This window comes from Tenrec ecaudatus, chromosome 16 (assembly GCF_050624435.1).
Source record: "Tenrec ecaudatus isolate mTenEca1 chromosome 16, mTenEca1.hap1, whole genome shotgun sequence".
Taxonomy (NCBI): Eukaryota; Metazoa; Chordata; class Mammalia; order Afrosoricida; family Tenrecidae; genus Tenrec; species Tenrec ecaudatus.
Window position 1 is genome coordinate 9,224,755 of NC_134545.1, and position 22,263 is coordinate 9,247,017.

At 56.4% G+C, this 22,263-nt stretch overlaps 1 protein-coding gene across 3 annotated transcripts in view; it reads left to right on the forward strand.

Annotated features, from left to right (window-relative positions):
* PXN (paxillin) overlaps positions 1 to 22,263 on the forward strand; it is a 48,069-nt gene that overhangs the window by 16,001 nt on the left and 9,805 nt on the right. For all 3 annotated transcript variants that reach the window (XM_075533325.1, XM_075533326.1, XM_075533327.1), the window contains exon 2: positions 21,721 to 21,947. In XM_075533325.1, coding sequence (XP_075389440.1) covers positions 21,721 to 21,947 — 227 coding nt within the window. The remainder of the gene's footprint in view (positions 1 to 21,720; positions 21,948 to 22,263) is intronic.

Below are 22,263 nucleotides of genomic sequence, written 5' to 3' on the forward strand. Positions count from 1 at the left end.
CCATCAGGACTCCTCTCCATCCAGCAACCACCACCATTAATATCCGAATGCGTTTCTGTAAAATGTGTACATGTTCTCGCCGTGGGATAATTGCTAACACGAATGCTCCGTTCATTTTCTGCGCTATGCATGGGTCAGCTGCTTTGCATATCTTGCATTGTTCGGTGTCCTTGAGTCTGTTCCAACTCGTCATGTACAACACAGGCAAACACCGCTGAGCCCCGCCACCTTCTTCATTCAGTGCCCTGCTTTCCCACGCCCAGGAGGCCAGTGACGATACCATTCATGGCTTGGCTCAGGCACACCTTAGTCCTCCAAGTGATCTATTTGCCCTAGTTTAGAGTGTTTGTTGTTGTTTGCTTTTAAGATTTGCCAAACGCAATGCTCGCTTTCTTGACTGCTGCTTCCCTGAGGGTTGATTATGGACCCAGGTAAAATGAAATCCTCGGCATCTGTATTATTTCCTGCATTGATCATGATGTTGCTTATTGGTCCATTTCTGAGGATCTCGGTTTTCTTGTAATCCATGCTCAAGACGGTAGTCTTAGCGCTTCACCCGTAAATCTTAAAAGTCCTCCTCACTTTCCACGAGCGAGGTGTGTCCTCTGCACATCACAGGCTGGTCAGGGGCCTTCCTCCGGCCCTGAGGCTGAGTTCCTCGTGCAGTCCAGCTTCTTGGAGTATTGGCCCAGCATGCAGAGTGAAGACGGATGGTGCACGGGTGCAGCCCTGGCCATTGGTCAATCCAGACAGGCTCATCACTCTTCCATGTAATCTTTTCTGCCTGGAGTGCAGGAGGAGCACCCAACACCACCTTTCCTCATTGAGAACCATTGTACTGGTCTATGCACAGATTTGGCCTGAGCACAGAGAGATATTCTGTACTTCTTACTCTATGCAATCAGATCCATAATTCGTTATGAGCAACGCAGTTGAAGGCCTTTGAATAGTCCCGTGGTTCTCCACCTTCCTCATGCCGTGGCCCTTTCATACAGTTCCTTGTGTGGTGGCGACCCCCCAACCATAACATGATTTTCGTTGCTGGTTCATCACTGTCATGTTGCTGCTGTGAGGAATCTCAATGTAAATATCTGGTATGCAGGATGTATTTTCGTTGTTACAAATTGAACATCATGAAAGCGTAGTGATGAATCACAAAGCAATATGTAATTCTCTATTGTGGAGTATTTATTTCTAATGACAAATAAATGAAATTTTGTCTTGAAGCATGGTATAGCATGCATAACAGTCTTCACGCTGAGTACTTGTAGGTGGGCGTATCTGCGCGTACGTGGATCTGCTTGTGGGCGGATCTGCCTCAGATGGCTAGAGGAGTGGTGCCTTGGTTCTTAAGATCATAAGAAAAATACGTGTTTTCCAATGGTTTTAGGCGACCCCTGTGAAAGGGTCCTTCAACCCTCAAAGGGGTCGCGACCCACAGGTTGAGAACCACTGGCATAGTCTGTGAGCCACAACGAAAGCGCTTTCTGGCAGTCTCTCCGTGTGTTACCCTGTTTTTCTCCTCCCAGCTGAAGTCGGCATCACAGCTGAGCACACGGAGGCACAGAGAGATTAAGTGGCTTTTCTAGTGCGAAGCGCTGGTCGTTGGCAGAGCCGGGTGGGGGACTCAGGATCCAGAGACTGCTTTAGAGCACGCACCCCACAGTCCCTGCAGTCACACTGTCCTCTGCTCCGATTCCTGCTTCTCTACGAGAGCAGAGCCACCGAGGAAGAGCAGGAAAGAGGGAGAAGGCTGGTGTGTGTACATGGGTGTGAGAGCCCCGGTGCATCATGTATAGTGGACTTCGGGGGGACAGATGGTTCTGTGATCCACCAGATTGACGAGGGGGACACAGACTGTTCCCAGATTTGTCAGTGACAAGCGGTTGGGAAATATGTGCTTCAAGAGGAAGGGAGTGTTTTGTGACCCCCCCGTCATCCCTTCACGCCCCCTCTGTTTCAGTGCCCAAAGGCCTGGGGCCCCTTGTGCTCCACGCCTAGGCATTCTGTCCACCATTTGGCTGCTTTTCAGATTTCAGGGTGTTTGTTTGCACCTTCTTCCCACCCCTTTGCAGAGGCTCTGACTCGACTGTGGGCGCTTACCGATATGCCCCTTCTTTTCGCCCTGTCCATTTTTGCTTCATCTGTTTCGAAGCTATGGTGCTGGGTGTGCGCGCATTTAAGATGATTATGTCTTCATGATGAGTTGACCCTCTTCTATTTCTGAAAAGGTCCTCTTTGCCCCTGCCTGGCTGTCCGACTTGTCTGAGACTAATAGAGCTACTCTAGTTTACTTGACATCACTGTTGGTATAATATATATATATATATATATATATATATATATATATAATTTTTTTCTCTCACTGTTTTACTTTTAAGCACTTTGCCTTTGAGGATAGTGTGCTTGTAGACCACAGGAATTGAGTCTTGTGGTTTTTACGTAGCGTAACATTCTCTGCCTTTTAATTGGAGTGCCTAGACCATTTAGATTTAACACAGGTATCAGCCTGACGGGTTGGAAGCTTTTATCTTGCTGTTTGTTTTCTGTTGGCGACATGCATTCTTTATTCTCCAGCTTTCTTTTGGATTGAGTCTTTTTTCTCTTGTGAGCATCATTTTTATCTCTACTTTTTGTGTGTATACCCCTTTGGTTTCATGTTTTCAGTGGTTTCTCTACAGTTTATAAGTTTACTTTGCCCCAGTCTGTCTTCAAAACACATCAGAAATGGCCTAGGGCAGCGGTTCTCAACCTGTGGGCCGTGACCCCTTTAGGGGGGGTTGAGCGACCCTTTCACAGGGGTCGTCCGATTCATCACAGTAGCAAAATGACAGTGATGAAGTAGCAACGAAAATAATTTTATGGTTGGGGGGGGGTTCCCCACAACATGAGGAACTGTATGAAAGGGTGGCAGCATTAGGAAGGTGGAGAACCACTGGTCTAGGGGTTTTCAAGAAATTTGTGGGAAGATGGAATTAAGAGATCATGATCTTTATAGAACTTCCTTGTCCTGTGAGAGCCCACAGCGTAGTATTTCCACTTTCCCCTCCTCACCCTTCTGTGTTACTGTCTTTAAATTGCACTTCTACATATATCATAAAACCCACAGTACGGTGTTCGCTTTTTCTATTTGCCCACACATTGACTAGTCCTGGCGCTCCCTGTTCCTTGGGCGAAAACGGCTCCAGAGTCTAAGAAAATGGACAAAACTCCTGGCAAAACATTACGCTCTCTTCCTCTGCCTTTCATCTTCACTTCCAAAACCTTGTGGTCTTCTTGCCCCAGCTTCTTTCCTGGCCCTCGCGCTCCCCTCAGCCACGCTAATCCTTTGAGCTTGCTCTGTGGTTTGCCTCATCTGGGGCAGCCCACAGTCACCATGGGTCACCGAGATGCTCCCAGCCCTGGGCTGCTGTGGCCCACACGGTCCAGGGGCATGGCTCCTAGAAGCCTCCCGTTCTAGCTCCCGTCTCCCGACTCCCCTGCTGCCCTAGCAGAGGTGCAGCGAAGCTGGAGAGCCTGTGACTGACTGCTGCCACTCTCTCTGGGCTCCTCACCCTGCCACTTGCCCATGCCACCCCACCCCCCACCTCCTTGTCCTTCCCCAGCACTGAGCAGAAGTGGGCCAGGTCCGGAATCTCTCTATCTGTCTCCTCTACCCGACTACCTCTCAGCAGCCCACCTCGCTGTCAGCCCCTCCCCTGCCCACAGGAAACGAGGCAGACCACACGGTGAGTTTAAACCTGTGAACCCGGGGGCTGAGTTCTGGCCACACAGTCTCGTGGACCTTTTCTGATTTAAGAATAGGCCTGGTGCCAGGCTGGGAAGGCCGCAGCAGGTGGTGGTGGTGGTAAGTACATCACTAGATCCCCTAAACAAACCAACAAAACACAGTTAAGCCCAGTGATGCAGACCCATCTGGCTCTGATTTGTGGTGACCTGGGTGTCTCAGAGTGGAACTGCTCTGTAGGTTTTCCCCAGGCCTTTCCTCCAAGGCTCCTCTTGGGTGCGTTGGGACCGCCAGCTATTGAGCCGGTAGTTGGGAGCTTAACCCTGTGTGCCGTCCAGGGAACCTACTCGCCCGCCACCCCAAATTCACAGCGATGGGGTCACGCTGACTCCTAGCGACCCTGTAGGACAGAATAGAATGGCTCTGAGGAGGGTGTCATCTCGAGACTCTAGATCTTCAGGGAAGCAGACAACTTCGTCGTTCTCCCACAATGCTGCTGGGGGATCCCAATGGCCAACCCTGCAGTTAGCAGCCCAGCTGGTACGTCATTGTCCCCTGAGGGGGCCTTGCATGGAGCACCGTCTCAGCAAAGGGAGTGACAAGTGGCATCTAACCCTGTGATTGGGACGAAGTCTGCAGAAACGGACCTGTAAGGCACCCCTTAGTCCCTGCTTCACTCCTCATCTTTTTGTCTGCTTGGCTCTGCTCCATGCTGGGGAGATGTAGATAGAGAGTAGCCCCACCCCCACCCTTGTTCCTAGGTTCCTTGGCCCTTCAGCAGGCAATTCCTGACAGTTTACTGTGGTCTGACAAGGAGAAGGTCCTGGCACCCAGTGAGGGCAATGGGACCCAGGAGGGCTTCCCGGAGGAGGTGGCACACCAAGTAGAATCCTTGGTGTGTAGTGCTTTTCACTGGGATCCCGGCATGTAGGAAAGTCCCACGCCTTGCTTGGTCTGTTCCTTTTCATAAGAGGTGACAATCTCACAGGAAGAGGCTCCCAGTACACAAACAACACGTTGCTTGTATTGGAACACTCTGAAAGTTTCCATCTGCCTTGTGTGATCTTCACCTTGACCCTGTGAACACCACAACCACCCCGTGCCATTGAGCTGCTTCTGACTCAGGATGACCCTGTTAGGAGAGTAGAACTGCCCCTTTGGGTTTCACGCCTGTAAACCTCATGTTCTTCCCTCGGAACAGCTGGTGGATTTGAACTGCCAGCCCTGAAGTTTGTAGCCCAGTGCTTAACCCAGTGGTTCTCAACCTGTGGGTCACGACCCCTTTAGGGGTCAAACGACCCTTACATAGGGATCGTCCAATTCATAGCAGTAGCAAAATGACAGTGATGAAGTAGCAACGAAAATAGTTTTATGGTTGGGGTGGGTTACCACAACATGAGGAAGTGTGTAAAAGGGTCACGGCATTAGTAAGGTTGAGAACCACTGGTTTAACCCATGATACCAATAAGGGTACCTGTTAGGTAGGGGGGGAAAAAAATCACGCATAAAACCACCAGAGCTCCTGCCAGCAAGACCCACTGCCAGCTCCAATTCGTTGCGACCCCAAGTAGGGTTTCTGAGGCTGTTACTCTTTCCGGGAGCAGACAGCCGCATCTTTCTCCTGTTAGCTAGGCAAGGTACTGCATCTCATTATCCCTGGGCTGCAGTCAGAAAACCGCCGTGAGGAGTCTGTGGCCAAGTGTGGGCTGAAGCAGAGTAAGAAGACAGGGTGGTTTGGACAGAAGCAGCAGCTTTTGCAGAGGCCCGGCGGAGAGGGGTGCATGTGTCCTCAGTTCCGGGGCCATGATTTGATGCCCTGGTGCCTCCCAATAAGGTCCCTGGGTAGTGCCGTTGACATATGATAAGCAACTTACAGGCACCCCACCCCCGGGCACTGCCCCCCAAAGTCCCGGAGCTCTACTTCTGTAATTGCCACAACCAAGAAACCCCCATGGAGTGGTTCCCTCTAGGTTCAGGCTTGGGTTTGGGTCTGGACAAGAGACTCTGGCTCAGGCCGAGCCACAGGCGGCGGGCAGGGCAGGTCCGACCTCTACTTCCTCCATGGAATGACCCGTCCTCTTGGATGAGATGTGGAGTTGTGTGGGTGAAACTCTCTCTGGGCTCAGCAGGGACCAGGGTCCTCGGTGCCCATCCCCTGGGGCTTTTCCACGAGATTGGGGCCCCAGAGCTCCTGTGGTGGGAAGGACCCAGTTCCTCTTGATAGCAAGCTTGGGGTGGCCCTCCACTGGTGGGGGGTGCAGAGAATGGAGGAGGGGTGAGCGCCGGGCTTGAAGTTGGCTTTTGTACCTGGGATTTAGAAGCAGACTTTGCTGCAGATGGGGTTGGCCGGAGGGACCACAGTGACCTGAGAGGCTGGCAGGGCTGCTGAGTGCTTCCAGGGCCGGCCATGCGGGAAGAGCAGCCTGGAGTGACAGTACCCTTCCATCTCTTTCCCAGACTGCCACCGCTTGGGCCCTGCATGGATTTTAGACTCCTGGCCAGGCCTGAGAGCCCTGCAGCTCTGCCTGGGCTGAGTCGGGCTCCTGCTCACAGCCCACACAACCCCACCCCTTCCCCTGCACCTTCTTCCCTCTTGGCCCTGAGTCCTCCTGTTCCTTTCCATCCCGCTTACCAAAAACGCCCCATGGGAGGCAGCCTGCCCTCCCCTCCAAACCTCCCTTACTTAGGTGTATTGGGGAGAGAGCCCCGCTGTTGGTCTGCCTCCAGTCTCCCGCTCCACAAGTGGCCGGGACCAGCCAGCGTGCAAGCCTGGTTCTGCAGGCCAGCTGCCGGCTCTGTGGAAGTCCAGACTCTTGAGTGGGCCCTGGTGCTGGGCAGCCTCTTCTAGCAAGCTGGGACCTGCTGGGCACCCAGCCCCCTGCCAGGCCCTTTCCCAGGCTGATTCTCACCTCTGCCACTTCTGCTGTTCAGAAAGCCCTTCCCTGGTGGAGGAAGTCTCCTGGCTGTTGGGCCTCCCCGGCAGACCCCTTGCCCAGCACAATGCCTGTGGACGGTGGTCAGGCCATTGCTGCCGTGGAGGAGGAGGACACGGAGGGTTATGCTAAGCGAGATCCCTTGAAGCATTGCCGGAGATCCTGAAGTGAGACCGAGTCTTCATGGGTGCTGAGCTGGGGTGCCTTCACCTGGGCCAAGCTCCTGGCAGACTCGCTCTGGGAGTCCTTGAGGAGGCCTCCTGGCCGAGCAGCCCTGCAGGTGCCTAGACACGCCCTCGCTGGGTGGACGGGTTCCCAGCGCCAGAGCAGTGCCGCAGGGCCAGCAAAGCCTGCACTTCCAGGGCCCAGAACCACCTGAAAGGCTGCTCTTGGGCTTGAGCAGAGCTGGGGAAGGCGGCTGTGATGTGCGCAGCTGTCCAGGCCATTCTTACTTGTGTGGCCCCCCAGCTGTACAGAGTGACACTGCTCCAGAGACTAAGTCACACCCCTGCCCCACTGTTGGTGAGTCACGCCCACTTAGGAGACCTTGTAGGACAGAGCAGAACTGCTCCTGTGGGTTTCTGAGACTGTCGTTCGTTATTGAGAGCAAACAGCCTCATCATGGTCCCGAGGAGCAGCTGGTGGGTTTGAACAGTTGCCCTTGAGGTTAGCAGGCCAATGATGAACCAACCCACAGTGCTACCAGGACTCCTTAATGAGTCCATCACACAGATAACCAAAATAGCACCATCAAGTTGATTCTGACTCATGGTGGCCTGTCTCCGAGAAGCACTGTGCTCATAGGACTTAAAAGGCTGTGGCCTTCCAGAAGCAGATGGCCAGGCCTGCCTTCGTAGGTGCCGGCCTTTTATCCAGGAGTGGAGCGTTTGCCCGACGCCTTGCTGAGGGCCCGCTGAGGACATGGTGAGCCCTATTGTTGTTCCATCCTGGGATCAAATGAGGAGCTCTTTGCTGAGCCGAGCAGCAGTGAGAGAGAGAGAATTGTGGAGCCTGGGCAGAGCACAGTGACCATGTCCTGGCCAGTGCTCAGGGCCTTGGGGGAACCCAAGTCAGGCAGGCATGGTCACAATGCTCCAGTGACTAAAGCCCTCAGGCAGAGTGAGGGGCAGAGACCTCAGCGGGGCATGTGCATTGCAGCAAGAGTGGCTGGCAAGCCCTGGCTGCCTTCTCGGAGCTCGGTCTGCCAGGAGCAGATGATGGCCCCTAGGTTCCTAGGGGGCTCAATAGATCCTTTTCTTTGGCCTTGTGCACCAGCTTCCCGCCTCAAGACCCTCTGAATTTGGGCATGGCCTTGAAGCCAGGGGGAGAGCAGGGTTCTGCTGGGACCTGCATGCGCCTCCATCTCCTCTTAGAGACGAAGGAGCCCACACTACCTGTATTAGCAGGTAGGCCTGGGGACAGTGTGGCTGTGTCAGGACTTGCCTGTGGCTGGTGGTGCGGGCTGTTCCCTCCCACCTGCTCAGGTGTGAGGCCATCAAGGATGTCAGCTTTGTGGGTGGGACCAGTCCTCAACCCTGCCTGTCACCTGGCATCCCCCGGCAGGTGGGAGTTAATGATACATGAGGATTGTGTGTTTATGGCATGCCCTGCTCTCCACTCATTATCTTATTCTTCCAAACAGCCTGTGTGACGACTGGGTGTCTGCCTCCCGTAACCCCCACAATGTGGTCCTGCTGCGTGGGGCCACCGAGAGCAACCCTAGCCGTAACTGTCAGAGAGGTTGCTGAAGGGTGCGGCCTTCTGCCCCGTCCCGTCAGGTCGCTGTCCGTTGGGATTTGATGCTTTAAAAGGCTGTTTAAACAGTTACAAAGGCAGATCACCAGGCCTTGAGGCGGGTTCGAACGGCCCGCCTTTCGGTTAGAGTCAAGCAGAAAAAGCCACCTCCTGTGGAGTCAGTTCCCACTCCTGGCATCTGTCCGAGTTCCCTAGGACTACTGTAAGAGATACTACGAGTGGATGGCTTTGATACACGTGGACTCACCCTCACGCAGTGTGAGAAGCTGGAAGTTCGAATTCTGCGTGCTGTCTCTAGGGGGAGGCTTTCTCTTCCTGTTGGCTCTGTGGGGGTAGATCATGTCTCAGCATGTGCAGGCCCAGCTTCCCTTGGAGAATGACATGTAAGTGCCTCGGTTTCAGTCTTCCCCTGGGTCTGGGAGGTTTTCAGCACCAGGACCCTGGGTCCTTTGGTTGTCTCTGTTCATTGATTCCACTCCTCCCACCCCAGCTCCCTCCTCCAGCAGGTAGCAGGAAAAGAAGGCAGAGGGGGCCCAACACCTTCTCCCTGTGCAGGCAGCCCCCTCCAGACAGGGTGCCTGTGGTGGCAGCCCTGCAATTAGCAGCTCTGCGGGAAGGGGTGGGGCGGGGAGCTCTGTAAAGAGGAGGAACAAGTGGTACCAGAAAGGACAGTAGTGGGTGACCAGCTTTAGGGTGTCTATGGCAACCCTTGCCTGTCTAGACAGACAGACATGAATGGAAACACAGCCCCAGTGGACAGCTGCATTTAGGTCAGCAGTGCGACTCCTGCTGAGCACAGTTGTTGGGGACAGAGTCCCGGGAAGTGGAGGGTTGGGACAGTGGCTGTCAGCTGTAACCCGGGCACACAGCAGGTGCGGCATGAGCAGGAGCTGTGGGGTTCAGGGTGGCTGATGTGCTGACCTCTGCCCACCCAAGGGTTGGGGGCACCTTCTTGGCTCTGTAGTGAGAGCACAAGGTGAGGGACCCCCATTCCTGGTGTCTTTGCTCTCACTGCCCGAGGGCTATCCCAAGCCATGGCCTTTGGGAAGCAGATGACTGGCCAGGACTGTCCTCTGGGTGGGTTTGAACTGCCAACCCTGCAGTAAGCCCTTGGGCACCGGTAACACCCTGAAGACATTCTCCAGGGCTCCTTGCCACTATTTAGAACAGGTCGTGTGTGTGTGTGTTCAGGTTGGGGGGCAGGCAGGTAAGGTTCCTGAGTGATGTTTTGGGGTGCTGTGGGGACACTGACATGGACTCTAGTACACTGGCTTGGGTAACTAGAGCTTCAGAGCGACTCCCCCACATAAGTGCAGGAGAATGAGGTGGCAGCCCCCTACCCCCAGGATCCTTGGTAGAACTCCCCGGGCCTCAAAAGCGAGGCGCCCATGGCCCCAGGTGCTTGGCCACAGCTGTCCAGCTGTCCCCCTGCCAGGCTTGGCATCTGCTTGGCTCACTGCCTCAGTTCTGGGCAGTGTGGTTGCTCACAGGCCCACTTGGAGGCTGGTCTTGGTTGAGTCCGAGGCTCCCTCGTCCCTCTGCACCTCAGTGACCCTTGAGCGTGCCCTGCTCCTTGCCCAGGGCTCCCCTGGTCGGGGAGGCTGGGTGTTCCTCCTCTTGTGGTTTCCCAGTATGCCTCTGGTTAGCCAAGGCCGCCAGAGCTGTGGCTTCCAGAGACACCCCCACCCCTGGCCGGGAAGAGGCAGACCTCCCAAGGCCTTGTGGCGGCAAGCATTGGGCACAGGGGAATGTGGGCTTGCCCTCCCTCCCCCAAGCCAGGTCAGGCCTCAGGTCAGCGCTGGGAGCCAGCTGGGGCCCACGTGGAGAGCAGGTCCCTCTGGAGGAACTGAGACTTGATGAGGCTGGGCAGTGTGCGGGGGAGCCTCCCAGACCGCCTGATTCAGGAGGTGCTGACAGTCTGTGGTGGCCCTCAGCTCTGCTGACGGCTCCCAACAGGGGCCCACGCCATCTGGGGAAGTGGAGTGCCACGGAGGGGCGGCGGCGGTGGCGGAGGACTGTGAGTAGAGCTGGCCGGATCTACCCCGTTCCCCCCACCCCACCCCCCTTCTTCTCAAAGTTCCTGCCCTTCTAGGATGGTGGCCCCACCTGCCTTGCCATTGCCCGGGTGGCAGCAGGGACCAGGGCATCCCCAGGGTCTGCTGCCAGCTCCTTCCCTCATTCAGGAAAACAGGTGGTGCATCGCCGTGAGGGAGTTGAGAATTACCAGGTCATCTTGAGCACCCCCATTCCAGTCACACTGCTGTGTTGTCAGTTCCATCTCACAGAGACCCTGTAGGGCAGAACAGGCGCCTCCTCGGGGTTCCTGAGACTGAACCTTCACAGGAGCAGCCAGCCTCTCCTTTCTCCTGCAGAGCGACTGATGGGCTTGAACCACTGATCTGGCTGTTAACAGCCCAACACTTAACCCACTGTGCCAGCTGGGCGCCTTCATCTTGCACCCACTTCAGTTTTCTAAAAGTGAAAGCAAACTCATTCCAAGTGGCACCGTGTTATCAACATGCCCTCGGTGCTCCTGGTGTACCAGAGTATGGCCTGCTATGGGGGGGGGGGGGACAGCTGGCCGGTGGGGCCGCAGGGTCAGTGCTGTGTCACCTACGGTATGTGCTGTGAAGCCCGTACGCTGGTGTGATGGGAAGAGCATTTATAGACTTCTAGGAGCAGAAACCCAGGCCTGCCCCCGGCTTTCTGCCCATGGAGGCTGTGCCGGGGTGAGACAGGATGCTGCCTAGTCAAAGACCAGGCCTGAGTCTGGGGGGCCAGCGTGTCAGGCTACCTGTCTCCACACCCTGTTCTCAGTAGATCCCGTCTGCCTGTCTGTCTGTCTGTCTCTGAATGGCTCCTAAAAGGCTTGTTTCTACCTCCAATCTGTCTGTATCCTGAGATAAACAGCTCAGCCCCCTCTCCCGTGATCCTGATAAGAAGGCTATGTGGTCTGAGCAAGGCCAGAGTGGCCGAAATGCCCTGTGGTGAGGCCCTGGCTAGCACGTGGGCAATATGGCTGGAGCCTGCCTCTGAGGGCTGGTGTTCTCCTGTTACTCCCCAGCACCCCATGAGGCAGAGGATGGGGAGGAGCAGGAGGGGCTGAAAACAAGGCCCTGGGCAGCTACTCTGGCTCTTCCTAGAGCTCCAGGGGCTGCTGGCTATGGGGCCAGGAGAGGGGTCTCCAGACAGAATGAGAGGGGCCACCCATGTGAACTTGGTGCATGGCAGAGCCGTGTGGGTGCACAGCCCTTGCTGGCTCTGAGTCTCAGTGTCCGTCTCTGTAAACTGGGGTGGTGGGAGGCCCAGCCCTCAGCAGGAGCTCAGAATCATTTGACACCCCTCTCCTCATCCCGAGCTCCGGTCTCTGGGCCCCCTCTTGGCAGAAGCTGAGGGACTCGGCTGGCCCAGGGCTTGCTGGGCACAGTGAGGGACCACAGTGGGGGGTCCTGGGAGGTATCGGAACCTACAGGGTCTCTGGGCTCCATCCATGCTGTCTGAGCTGGACCTGGAATGGATCCAGTGCCCAGAGTGAGGTCAGTGGGTTACTCAGCAGGAAGGCCAGTTTGGTGACAGACCTGTCACAGCTCCAGGATTCCTGGCCCCAGTCCCTGACTCCAGCCACCTCCCCTTCCCATTCTTTTTTTTTTTAAAACATTTTATTAGGGGTTCATACAACTCTTATCACAATCCATGCATATACATACATCAATTGTATAAAGCGCATCTGTACATTCTTTGCCCTGATCATTTTCTTTTTTTACATTTTATTAGGGACTCATACAACTCTTATCACAATCCACACATATACATACATCAATTGTATAAAGCACATCTGTACATTCTTTGCCCTAATCACTCTCAAAGCATTTTCTCTCCACTTAAGCCCTCTGCATCAGGTCCTCTTTTTTTTTCCCCTCCCTCCCTGCTCCCCCCTCCCTCCCCGCTCCCCTCTCCCTCTCCGCTCCCCCCTCCTTTCCTGCTCCCCCTCCCTCATGAGCCCTTGATAATCCACAGATTGTTATTTTGTCATATCTTGCCCTATCCGGAGTTTCCCTTCCCCCCCTTCTCTGCCGTCCATCTCCCTGGGAGGAGGTCATGTGGATCCTTGTAATCAGTTCCCCCTTTCCAACCCACTCACCCTCCACTCTCCCAGCATCACCCCTCACACCCCTGGTCCTGAAGGTATCATCCACCCTGGATTCCCTGTGCCTCCAGCTCCCATATGCACCAATATACAACCTCTGCCCTATCCAGTCCTGCAAGGTAGAATTCAGATCATGGTAGTTGGCGGGAGGAAGCATCCAGGATCTGGGGGAAAGCTGTGTTCTTCATCGGTACTACATCGCACCCTGACTGACCCATCTCCTCTCCTAAACCCCTCTATGAAGGGATCTCCAGTGGTCGACACTTGGGCCTCGGGTCTCCACTCTGCACTTCCCCCTTCATTCACTATGGTGTGTGTATGTATGTGTATATATATATATATACACATACATACACACACACACACACACATATATATATATATACTTTTTTTTTGCATGATGCCTTATACCTGGTCCCTTTGGTACCTCGTGATCGCACCGGCTGGTGTGCTTCTTCCATATGGGCTTTATTGCTTCTGAGCTAGATGGCCGCTTGTTCACCTTCAAGCCTTTAAGACCCCAGACACTATCTCTTTTGATAGCCGGGCACCATCAGCTTTCTTCGCCACATTTGCTTATGTACCCGTTTGTCTTCGGTAATCCTATCACGGAGGTGTGCAGCCAATGATATGATTTTTTGTTCTTTGATGCCTGATAACTGATCCCTTTGGGACCACGCGATCACACAGGTTCCCCTTCCCACTCTTAAGGGAGGTGGCAGTCACGATGGATTGACTTCTTGAGCGCCCCCTCCGGGTCAGAGTGGGAGCAGACACAGGCCAGCACTGTCCTCAGCCTCCGTCAGAGTCTGCATAAACCAAAGCCCAATGCGGTCACTTCAGTGCTCAGTGTAGCCCAGGTGGCTGTTCCCTCCACTGTACCTCACTGCCACACCAGGTGGGACCTGGCCCTACTCCCAGCCGCACCCCACTTGAAAAGCGCACATTACCTTCCATGAGTCAATGCTGACTCAGAGTGACCCTATAGGACAGGAGAGAACTGCCCTGTGGGTTTCTGAGACTGTCACTCATTACGGGAGTAGGTAGCCATGTGTCCCTTGGAGCACCTGGTGGTTTTGAACTACTGACCTTGTAGTTAGCAGTCCAACTTGTAACCACTATGGCACCAGCCGCCCCAGCGCAGCCATATCAGTGATCTGGACCCAACTCACCAAGCCCAGTGCCATCAAGTCGATGCTGGCTCATAGCAGCTGTGTCTGACACAGAATTAATTGCCCTTGTGGATTTGGGGACTGTAAATCTCTATGGGAGCAAACAGCCTCCCTTTCCTTCCAAGAGGGAGTTGAGGAGTTCGAACTGCGGACCTTGCGATTAGCCGTCCAACTCATAAACCACCACGTCACCGGGCTCCTTGTGGTATGGACAGGGGTGACGCAATTTATGTGCAGACAGAGGAGGCCGTGTGCTGCTGACAGTTGTTTACCGAGCGCCTGGGGCAGGTGGCGGGAATGCACATCCTGGCTTGTTGGAACGTAAACAATGATGTCACCTCTTCCTCTTGAGTACACTGGAAGATTCAAGGACAGTGTTCCCCGTGTGTCCTGAGGGGGCTTCCTAGGCCCCAGTCCTCCATCTGTCCTCTAGGGGATCAGGAGAGCTCAGTGAAGACCACACTGGGGTCAGGTACTTTCTACCTGGGACTGGAAGCCCCACCTTGACCTCCCTCAGGGTAATGGCGCTCCTCCCACTTCCTCCCTGTGCTTCCTTATTCTGGTCTGAGCTCTGGGCTCTGAAGGGTTGGTCATGAGCCAGAGGACTTTCAGGGGCTGGTTTCCCCAAAGTGGATGGCCAGGCCTTTCTTCTGGGTGCCACTGGGTGCACTTGAACGGCGGATCTTCGGGCCCTGCCCGAATGCCACTGGGGACACCGACCTGGACAGCCTGGCACTCAGGGTGACCTCAGGCATTACATTTCAGCTTTTATTCTCCTAGGTCTCCAGTTATCTGTGCCTTGAGGCGTAAGCCAGGGACCCAGTCCAGTCCAGCCAGGGGACCCCACCTGCTGCCACACCCGGGATGTGTCAGGCTTTGCAAGGGAAGGGCCTGTCAGCAAACAGGAAATCTCTGTCCAAGGCACAGGAAGAAAAAATGTAGCCAAAGGACACCTCCCACCTACCCCCAGGCTGCTTGGCCCTCTCCCAGGCTTCCGGGGTGTTGTCCCCAGCCCACACTTCCCTGGGACTGCTGTCAGGTTGCGGTTCCTGTGAGGGAGGCATGAGTCAGCGAAGGAGCCCGTGGTGTCTTCAGAGCCTCCAGGCCGAGCTATGAAATATTTAAATGACACTGTGGTATTGATCGATCGGGGCTCAGGCTTCCCCTGTGGGAGCAGTTCCTGTCTGGGACCGGGATGGCAGCGATAGCTCGGATTGAGACAAACTCAGAAACACTCCTCGGCTCTCTGTAAATCCCCCCTGGAATCACAGAGTCTGGGTCTTGGAGCTGGTAACTTAGTCTCGCTCATGTACCCTAGAGGGCCCAGCAAGGTCTTGGTTAGTCGAGTGGATGGAGACCCTGCAGGCCTAGGAGTGGAGCATTCAGGCCCCCACCTGGCCCTGCTCACTGCTCCTTCCTCTCCCCTGCCTCACAGCCCCTCTGCCATTCACCAGGTCGGTCTAATAGGGGAGGGGGGCATTTGAGCTGCGGACATGGCATCCCACAAGAGACACAAGGCAGAATTCTTGGAGAGGGCTGGCAGGTTGACAGGGACCTAAGTTGTCAGGGCAGCCCCTCCAGGAGCCCCAGGGTTCTGGGCCCCACAGGAGCAGAGCTGCCCTTCCCCCCAGGCAGGCCTTTATCTGGATAAATATACCCAGCTCTCCATTCCTGGGGCGTTACTCACCCAGGAAAGGCACCCTGCTGCCCCGCCACCTTCTCGGATTAGATTACCTCTGCTCTCACTGGGTTGGGGGGTGGGGAGGGATGGACAGACGCAGGTCCTGTGCTCAGAGTTTCCTAATCTGGAAGTCTTGCCCAGGACCCAGATGAGACTGGCCAGCCGGCTGCCTGTATTTACACAGCTCCTTGCTTGGGAAGGGCCTTGCCCTGCCTTCCACTGACTCTCCCTGAGCTCCAGGGACACAGTCACTGCTGCTCTGTCGCCTGAACCCACCCAGGCCACCAGGTGGTCAGCAGAGGGGCCGTACCTCCCCCTGCAGCCAGGCTTGACTTGTGCAGATTCTGGGGAATGGATCGCAGGGCCTTGCTCTCTTGGGAACTGGCCTCAGGGTAAATGACAGGGACAGGGACGGACAGCTGGCCCTGGGCTGTCAGGAAGGGCCCCAGCAACGTGGCTGAGCCTGGCGGTGATGCTGGCTCATCACCTCTGCTGTCAGCTCCGAGGGCGACTGTGCCAGCCCCTGCCAGGGCAAGGAGGCCAGAGGGACTTCCCTGTCAGGAAGAAGTTAAGTCCGCCCGAGGGCGAGCTGACTCTCTGTCCTTGCTGTGGGCCAGGAGAGCGATCCCCGGTGCTGGTGGCTGACATGTTGGGTTGCTAACAGGAAGGCCAGCTGTTTAAACCACCGGTTGCTCCGAGGAAGAAAGATGATCCTTTTACCGTAGCCTCCGAACCCACAGAGAGTAATCCTAGTCCATCCTAGAGGGTGAGTGGGAGTAGGTTTGGTGCTTTGGTTGGTGGTCTAACCCAGTCCATGGGTTATGTGCCCAGCTTCCAGAACCAAGGGTGCGTGCGCCATGCCACCCAGAGGTGCCCAAAGAAAGGCCTGGCGATCACAGCCTTGGAACAGACCCGTTCTGCACACATGGCGTCCGTCGCCAGGGCTGCCAATGGGCTCTCAGGCCCAGGCTTGGAGATGATCCAACCAGCAGGTGGCGAGCGGCTGGCTGCCAGATGTGCCCTCTGTGGCTGGGAGCTGTAAGCCTCAGGGAAAGGGGCTTCTGCCCCCGGCTTAACGTGGCTATGGGGGCAGGAGTGGTGGGATGGGCCTAGGGGGTGGAAACCTGGTAGAGGGGGCGTCTCTGGGTTCCTTCCTTTGGTCATAAGGACTCCTCTTCCTGTTGGCCTGGGACTAGGCTGTTGCCTCCGGAGTGAGCTCTCAAAGAGCGGAGGGGCCGCATCTCTCTCTGGAAGCCCAGCTGCCCATCTGTTTAGCTCCAGGCCAGGCATTTCCTGAGGTGGGGGGCTGTATTCCGGGAAGGTGTGCAAAGTAAGCATTTTACGTCCATTTATTGGCTCCAGGAGAAAAAGCGGAGACCGCCTGCTCTCGTAAAGATCGACAGTCTTGGAAACCCACAAGGGGCAGCTCTACTCTGTCCTGCAGGGCCTCAGAGTCGGCAGCCTGCCGGCTTGGGGCAGTTTGTTGTTTGTTTCCTGGAAGTAAGACGGTGGCATTCCCATTTGACAAAAACTCACGCACGAGACTGGAGCAGCAGTCTGCTGAGGCAGCTGGCGGCCTCAGCCCGAGTCCCCCTAGCCTGGATGGATGTAGTTGGCCCTGGCCGCCTTGCCTGCTCCCCAGCACTCACACACACTCTTGGAGGTCAGTGGGGTCACCCTGGACAGGGACTGTTTTCTCTGGCTTGGTGCCTGCCCAGCTCTGCCCCTGTGGTCCCTACCCATTAAGTCTAACCCTAAGCCGAAGAAGTGTCTTCCCCCCACCCCAAACCCCCTGCTCTGGAAAGACCCCTGTCTTATTTCTGTGGTGCAGGACTGGGGCCACGGCAGATCCTTGCTTTAACCTGTGAGTGGGTGGGGTCCCACAGGGCCAGTGCTTTTGGGGCCATTGCCCTGGGACTGGACTGTTCTCTCCTGACATTTTAAGGGTGTAGGGGGGTTTGGAGGATCCCAGACTCTACCTGGCCCATTAGTGACATCCTGCAGAGCTGAGTACAGGCTCCAAGGGCAGCTGAGGGCAGCTGGAATGCGGGCCAACCGGCCCTTCAACCCCTCTTTGCTGGGCTGGACAGTGAGCTGGGGAAGGGGCTGTGAATTAACCCGCTCAGGGCCTCAGACCAGTCAGTCTCCTGCAGCCCCCAGGGATTCCACCCAACTGAGGAAGAGGCCTTGATGTATCTGGGTCCCTGAAGCAGTCCCCATTTGCTCCCCCCCCCCATTTCTTGTGTTCTAGTTGCCCTGTGACTTTGGCACCTGAGCGTGCGCCTCTTCGTGGCTGCAGTACCACTGGTCCTCTGGCTCCACCAGCTCTCGGTGTGGGCACTTCTGTGCCCCCCTAGTCCGGGACTCCCTGGGCTTCCCCCAAAGAAGAGGTTTACCTTTGGTTATTCCCCCGAGGCTGCCGGCGGGCCAATGGTGCCGCCTGGTGGCCAGCAGTGGCCACTCCACACTCCTTCCTGCTATGGGCTATTTGGCCTTTGCCCCCTGGCCCGGTAGAGCTTACTTTATACCCTGCCACCCCACCCCCATCCATGTGGGCTGGTCCTGTCTGGTGACCCAGCCTTCTCCGATGTGATGGGGCAGCTAGGGCCTGGGCCACCCCTGTGCCCCCTAAAAGAGGGGGTGAGTAGGGGAATCCCCTTGGGGCTGTAACTCTGGCAGCTCTGGAGGTCTTGAGGGGCCCAGACCTGGACCCAGAGTCTCAGTGGCTTTGGGGGCCCTCCCAAGCCTGTTTGAGGGAGCCCTTTTCAGGCAGCTGTCTGGGCTGGTTCACTATCAGAAGGGTGGGCGTGTCTGTGATCTTATAGTGCCCCCTGAGCACCATCTTCTCGGAGGGCTGGGCCGCCTGATGCTGGCCCCGAGAGGACACAGAGCTGGGTGCTAGGGGGTAGCTGGAGTGGAAAACAAACGGTGGGGGCTGGGAACTGGGGGCAGGACACCCAACCTCCACCGCTGTTGGCGAGGGCTCTGCGTACTCAGCTCCAAGGAGACTTTGGCCTGTAATCATTTTGCAACCTGCCAGGAGACAGCAGGCGTTTGCACCCACGGGTATCCACGTGGGGTTCGGAGTCACTCCTTGGCTGCCTCCCACATTCCTGGCTCTCTTCCCAGAGGGCTCTGTGGGGGACCTGAGGGATAATGGCCTGACCCCCAAGTCTGTCCAGACCATTAGACAGAGGGGGAAGCTGTACTAAACAGACGCTGTGGCTTGTGTGTGTACCTGTTGCAGTTCCCTTCCTTCACTCGGACCAAGGTTTGCCAAAAAATAAAAACAACAGCAGAAAAATGCAGGACCTCTTCCTGACAAGGAGGGGGACCAAAAAAATGTCTGTGAAAAGATTCCATTATCTTCCCATTTGGGTTTTCCAGGACCTTTCCGAAGCCCCCTTGTACTTCACTCTGAATGCTCCTGCGTTACTTCCCGAGGCCTACCCTGATTCTCCGGGGCTTAGGGGGCGGGTCAGTAGTCAGAGGTTTGCATTGTACTCTCGTCTTCAGAGGAGGATCTGTTTTTCTTATTTCAGAGTGCGGTGCAAGCACGTTTGCAGTCACCAATGTGTTTTTGCACCTTCTACCCTATCCAGGGTCGGAGCCCAGGTGGCGTAGTGGTTACGTTTTGGTGTGTGATCCACAAGGTTAGCAGTTCGAAACCACCACCAGCTCTTTGGGGAAAAAAGACAGGGCTTTCCACTCCCATAAGCAGTCACAGTCTCGGAAACTCACAGGGCCAGTTCTAACCTGCCCTATGGGGTTACCGTGAGTCACTATTGACTCAGTGGCAGTGGGTTTGGTTTTTTGGGATCCTCTACCAGTCATCCCAGAGAGAAGAAGCAGTCTGTGCTTGTCTTTGAAGCAAAAAGTTGATGGTGTGAAGCCAGTGGCATGGCAGAAGAAAGGCCTGGCAACCTTCCATAAAGATGACAGTTAGAGACACCATGAGGAGCAGTTCTCCCTAACATCGGATAGGGGTGCGTTACAAATGACGAGTCAAAAGTGACTCAGCAGTGACAGGTCTTTTTTTTTTCAATCCTGCATGAACCTGTCACTCCAGTGCTTCCAGGGAGTTCTTTTCATCCCAGTTTACCAAGGACACTGAGGCTTAGCATCCGGGAGTTTGCTTTGTGGCCTTGGGACAGTGGCTGGAGGAGCTAAGACTTGGACTGGTGTCTGACTCCACTCCAGGGCACACCCTCTTGGCAAGCAGTCTAACCGGCATGCTTATCAGTGTTGACAAGAGCCTGTTGAATGAATAAATGAGCCGGCCGGCCCTTAGAATTAGGTCGGCTGGGGGTGAGGGGCAGTGGAGTCTGGGGCTCAGATGTGGAACAGGGACAGTTTGCCCATCTGGCTTCCCATGAGTGCTTGGAGCTCCCCCATGTGGTCCCCCAAATGGGCTCTGGTGCTATGGGCCGTGACTTGGCCTCTCAGAGCTTCTGTTTCCCCAGCGGCTGTAAGGGTACAGGGGGACCAGAGGGGGAACTCTATGCCCCTTGAGATGACTCAGGACACGACTCAGGACCTGCTTGACTGGAGAACCCCCTGCGCCCCGCCCTGGAAGACTGACCCAGAGGAAGTGGGGACAGTGTGGAACCACAGCAGCAGGTGTGGCTATGCAAGGGACACTGGGATTGGCTGTGGACACAGTTCCTTTTCCGCCCTTACCTACTCCCTCTAGTTCCTGTTCTCTGGAGAGGAAGGAAGCCAGGCCTCCTCAGGGGAGCTGGGGGCTGCAGGAACTGACCCCTCAGACCCTGCTGTCTTTTCTGGGGTCCCGGGCCTTGGGACGCATATCGCCTCTGACGCTCTGGGTAGGAGCCTTCGGTAGGTGTGACCTGTGTCGCGGGCTATGAAGTCAGGGCGGCTGGGAGAAGGGGTGAGCCCGGAGTCCAAGGCCTTCCTGTAAGTGGGGGTGTGGTAGGGACAGAGCCACGGGAAGGCTCAGGCTGGTGTCCCTCAGTGCCATTTCAGTACAGCATCATCTTGGGGCACAACATCACCTATAGGCCATTTTGGGGGGTGAGGGTGCTCTGAGGCTGCTGGAGGAGTCCCTGCAGTCCTGGCGCTCACTAGCTGTGCTCCCTGGGGAAGGAACCCTGGTGGCACATCAGGTAAGCCTAGGACTGCTAACCACAAGGTTGCTGGTTCAAACCCACGAGCCACTGCAGGAGGTAGTTGAGGCTGTCTTCCCATAGAGAATTGCCACATCTGAAACCCGATACAGGGTGGTTAGGAGCCAGGTGGACTCCAGGGCAGTGAGTCTGGCTTTTCGGTGTTGTGGATGATCGGGGTCGCTGTGAGTTGGGATTGACTCAGCGGTTGGTTGTGAGCTGGATGTTTTGGTTTTTGGTCATGGTCTCGGTTATGGGACTGCGGTCAGTCGGGATGGACGCACAGGGAGTAAGCGTGGCGTTTGTGTTATGGTTGTGGGGTCGCCGTGAGCCGATGGGACTCTGTGGTGGTGAACATTGGGTTCACGCCTGGAAGCCCATTGCTCCCTTTTCAAGGGGGGCATTCACACCCTCACAGGACCTGTTTCTCATGAACGGGACCAAGGCCCCGGTGACTGTGACCCAGCCTGGACTCACAGGAGCCAGGCTGCAAGCGTGCCTTCGGCCTGAGTTGTCTGGACTGCGGGCTGTTGAACATCTCAAGTGGGGAGGGCGGGGTAGGGGTCACGGGCCTCTCCAGCTGCACCCTCCTGGTCTGGCGCTCGGGCCGCCCTGTCAGCGGAGAGGCCGTGCGCTCCCGTGTTGCCTCTAAAAGCTGATCCTGGGGCCTTGGAGCCTCTGGGGCTGGGCTGCTTGCCAGACTTCCGCAGAAACAGCCGACTGAGCAGTCCTGCCCCTCCACCCGGCTCGACCGAGGGGGTGGGGACCACTGCAAGGCCTCCTTCCAGCCCCCTCCCCACAGCCAGAACCTGGGGAGGAGCCCAGAGGTAAAGAGGTAGGGGTCAGAAGGGCAGCTGCACTCCAGGGCCTTCTCAGTCAGGATGAAGGGCAAGCCTCAGGCCCGGTGTGTGTGGGGTGGGGATGCCTCCCCATGACGTGGGGCCCCGCCCGCCCTCAGAGCTGCCCTGCGGTGTTGGTGTGTCAGAGCAGTGAGTTGCAGGCGGGTGTGCCGGTCTTTCCTAGGTGCTGGGCTCCATGAGGTCGCCTGCTCCAAGGGGTGGTGCCGGAGCCTCTGGGGTTGGTGCTGAAGAGCTCGTTCCGCTCCCAGACAGTGTCTGCTTGGCCCAGGCAGGGGCTCCAGGGGTGCGGGCCCTGGTTCTTACCTGCCTCTCTCTGTAGATGCCCTGCTGGCCGACTTGGAGTCTACCACCTCCCACATCTCCAAGCGGCCCGTCTTCTTGACCGAGGAGACCCCCTACGCGTACCCAACTGGAAACCACACCTACCAGGAGATCGCCGTGCCACCCCCGGTGCCCCCACCCCCATCCAGCGAGGCCCTCAACGGCACCATCCTCGACCCCCTGGACCAGTGGCAGCCTAGCGGCTCCCGATTCATCCACCAGCAGGTACAGCGGGCGGGGACTGGCTAGGGAGGCCCTGGAGCAGTCAGCCAGAGAAGCCTGTCGGCAGGCTGTGGAGAGTCACTAAAGGACGGAAGGAGTGAGGCGTGGGGAGGCTCCACCGCCCCCACCGTCCTAGTCTTCCACCCACCCCCTGCTGGTGGAGTGGGGGTGGGGGCAGTGAACCACAGCTTAATCACCGTCTCCCAGTCGGGACTTGGAAATTCCCTGGTGAGACAGGCTGTGAGCAGGTGACTGGGGGCCCCTGTTCTCTGCCCCCCCCCCCCACCTCAGTCCACCCCCATCTCAGCACTGTCCTTTC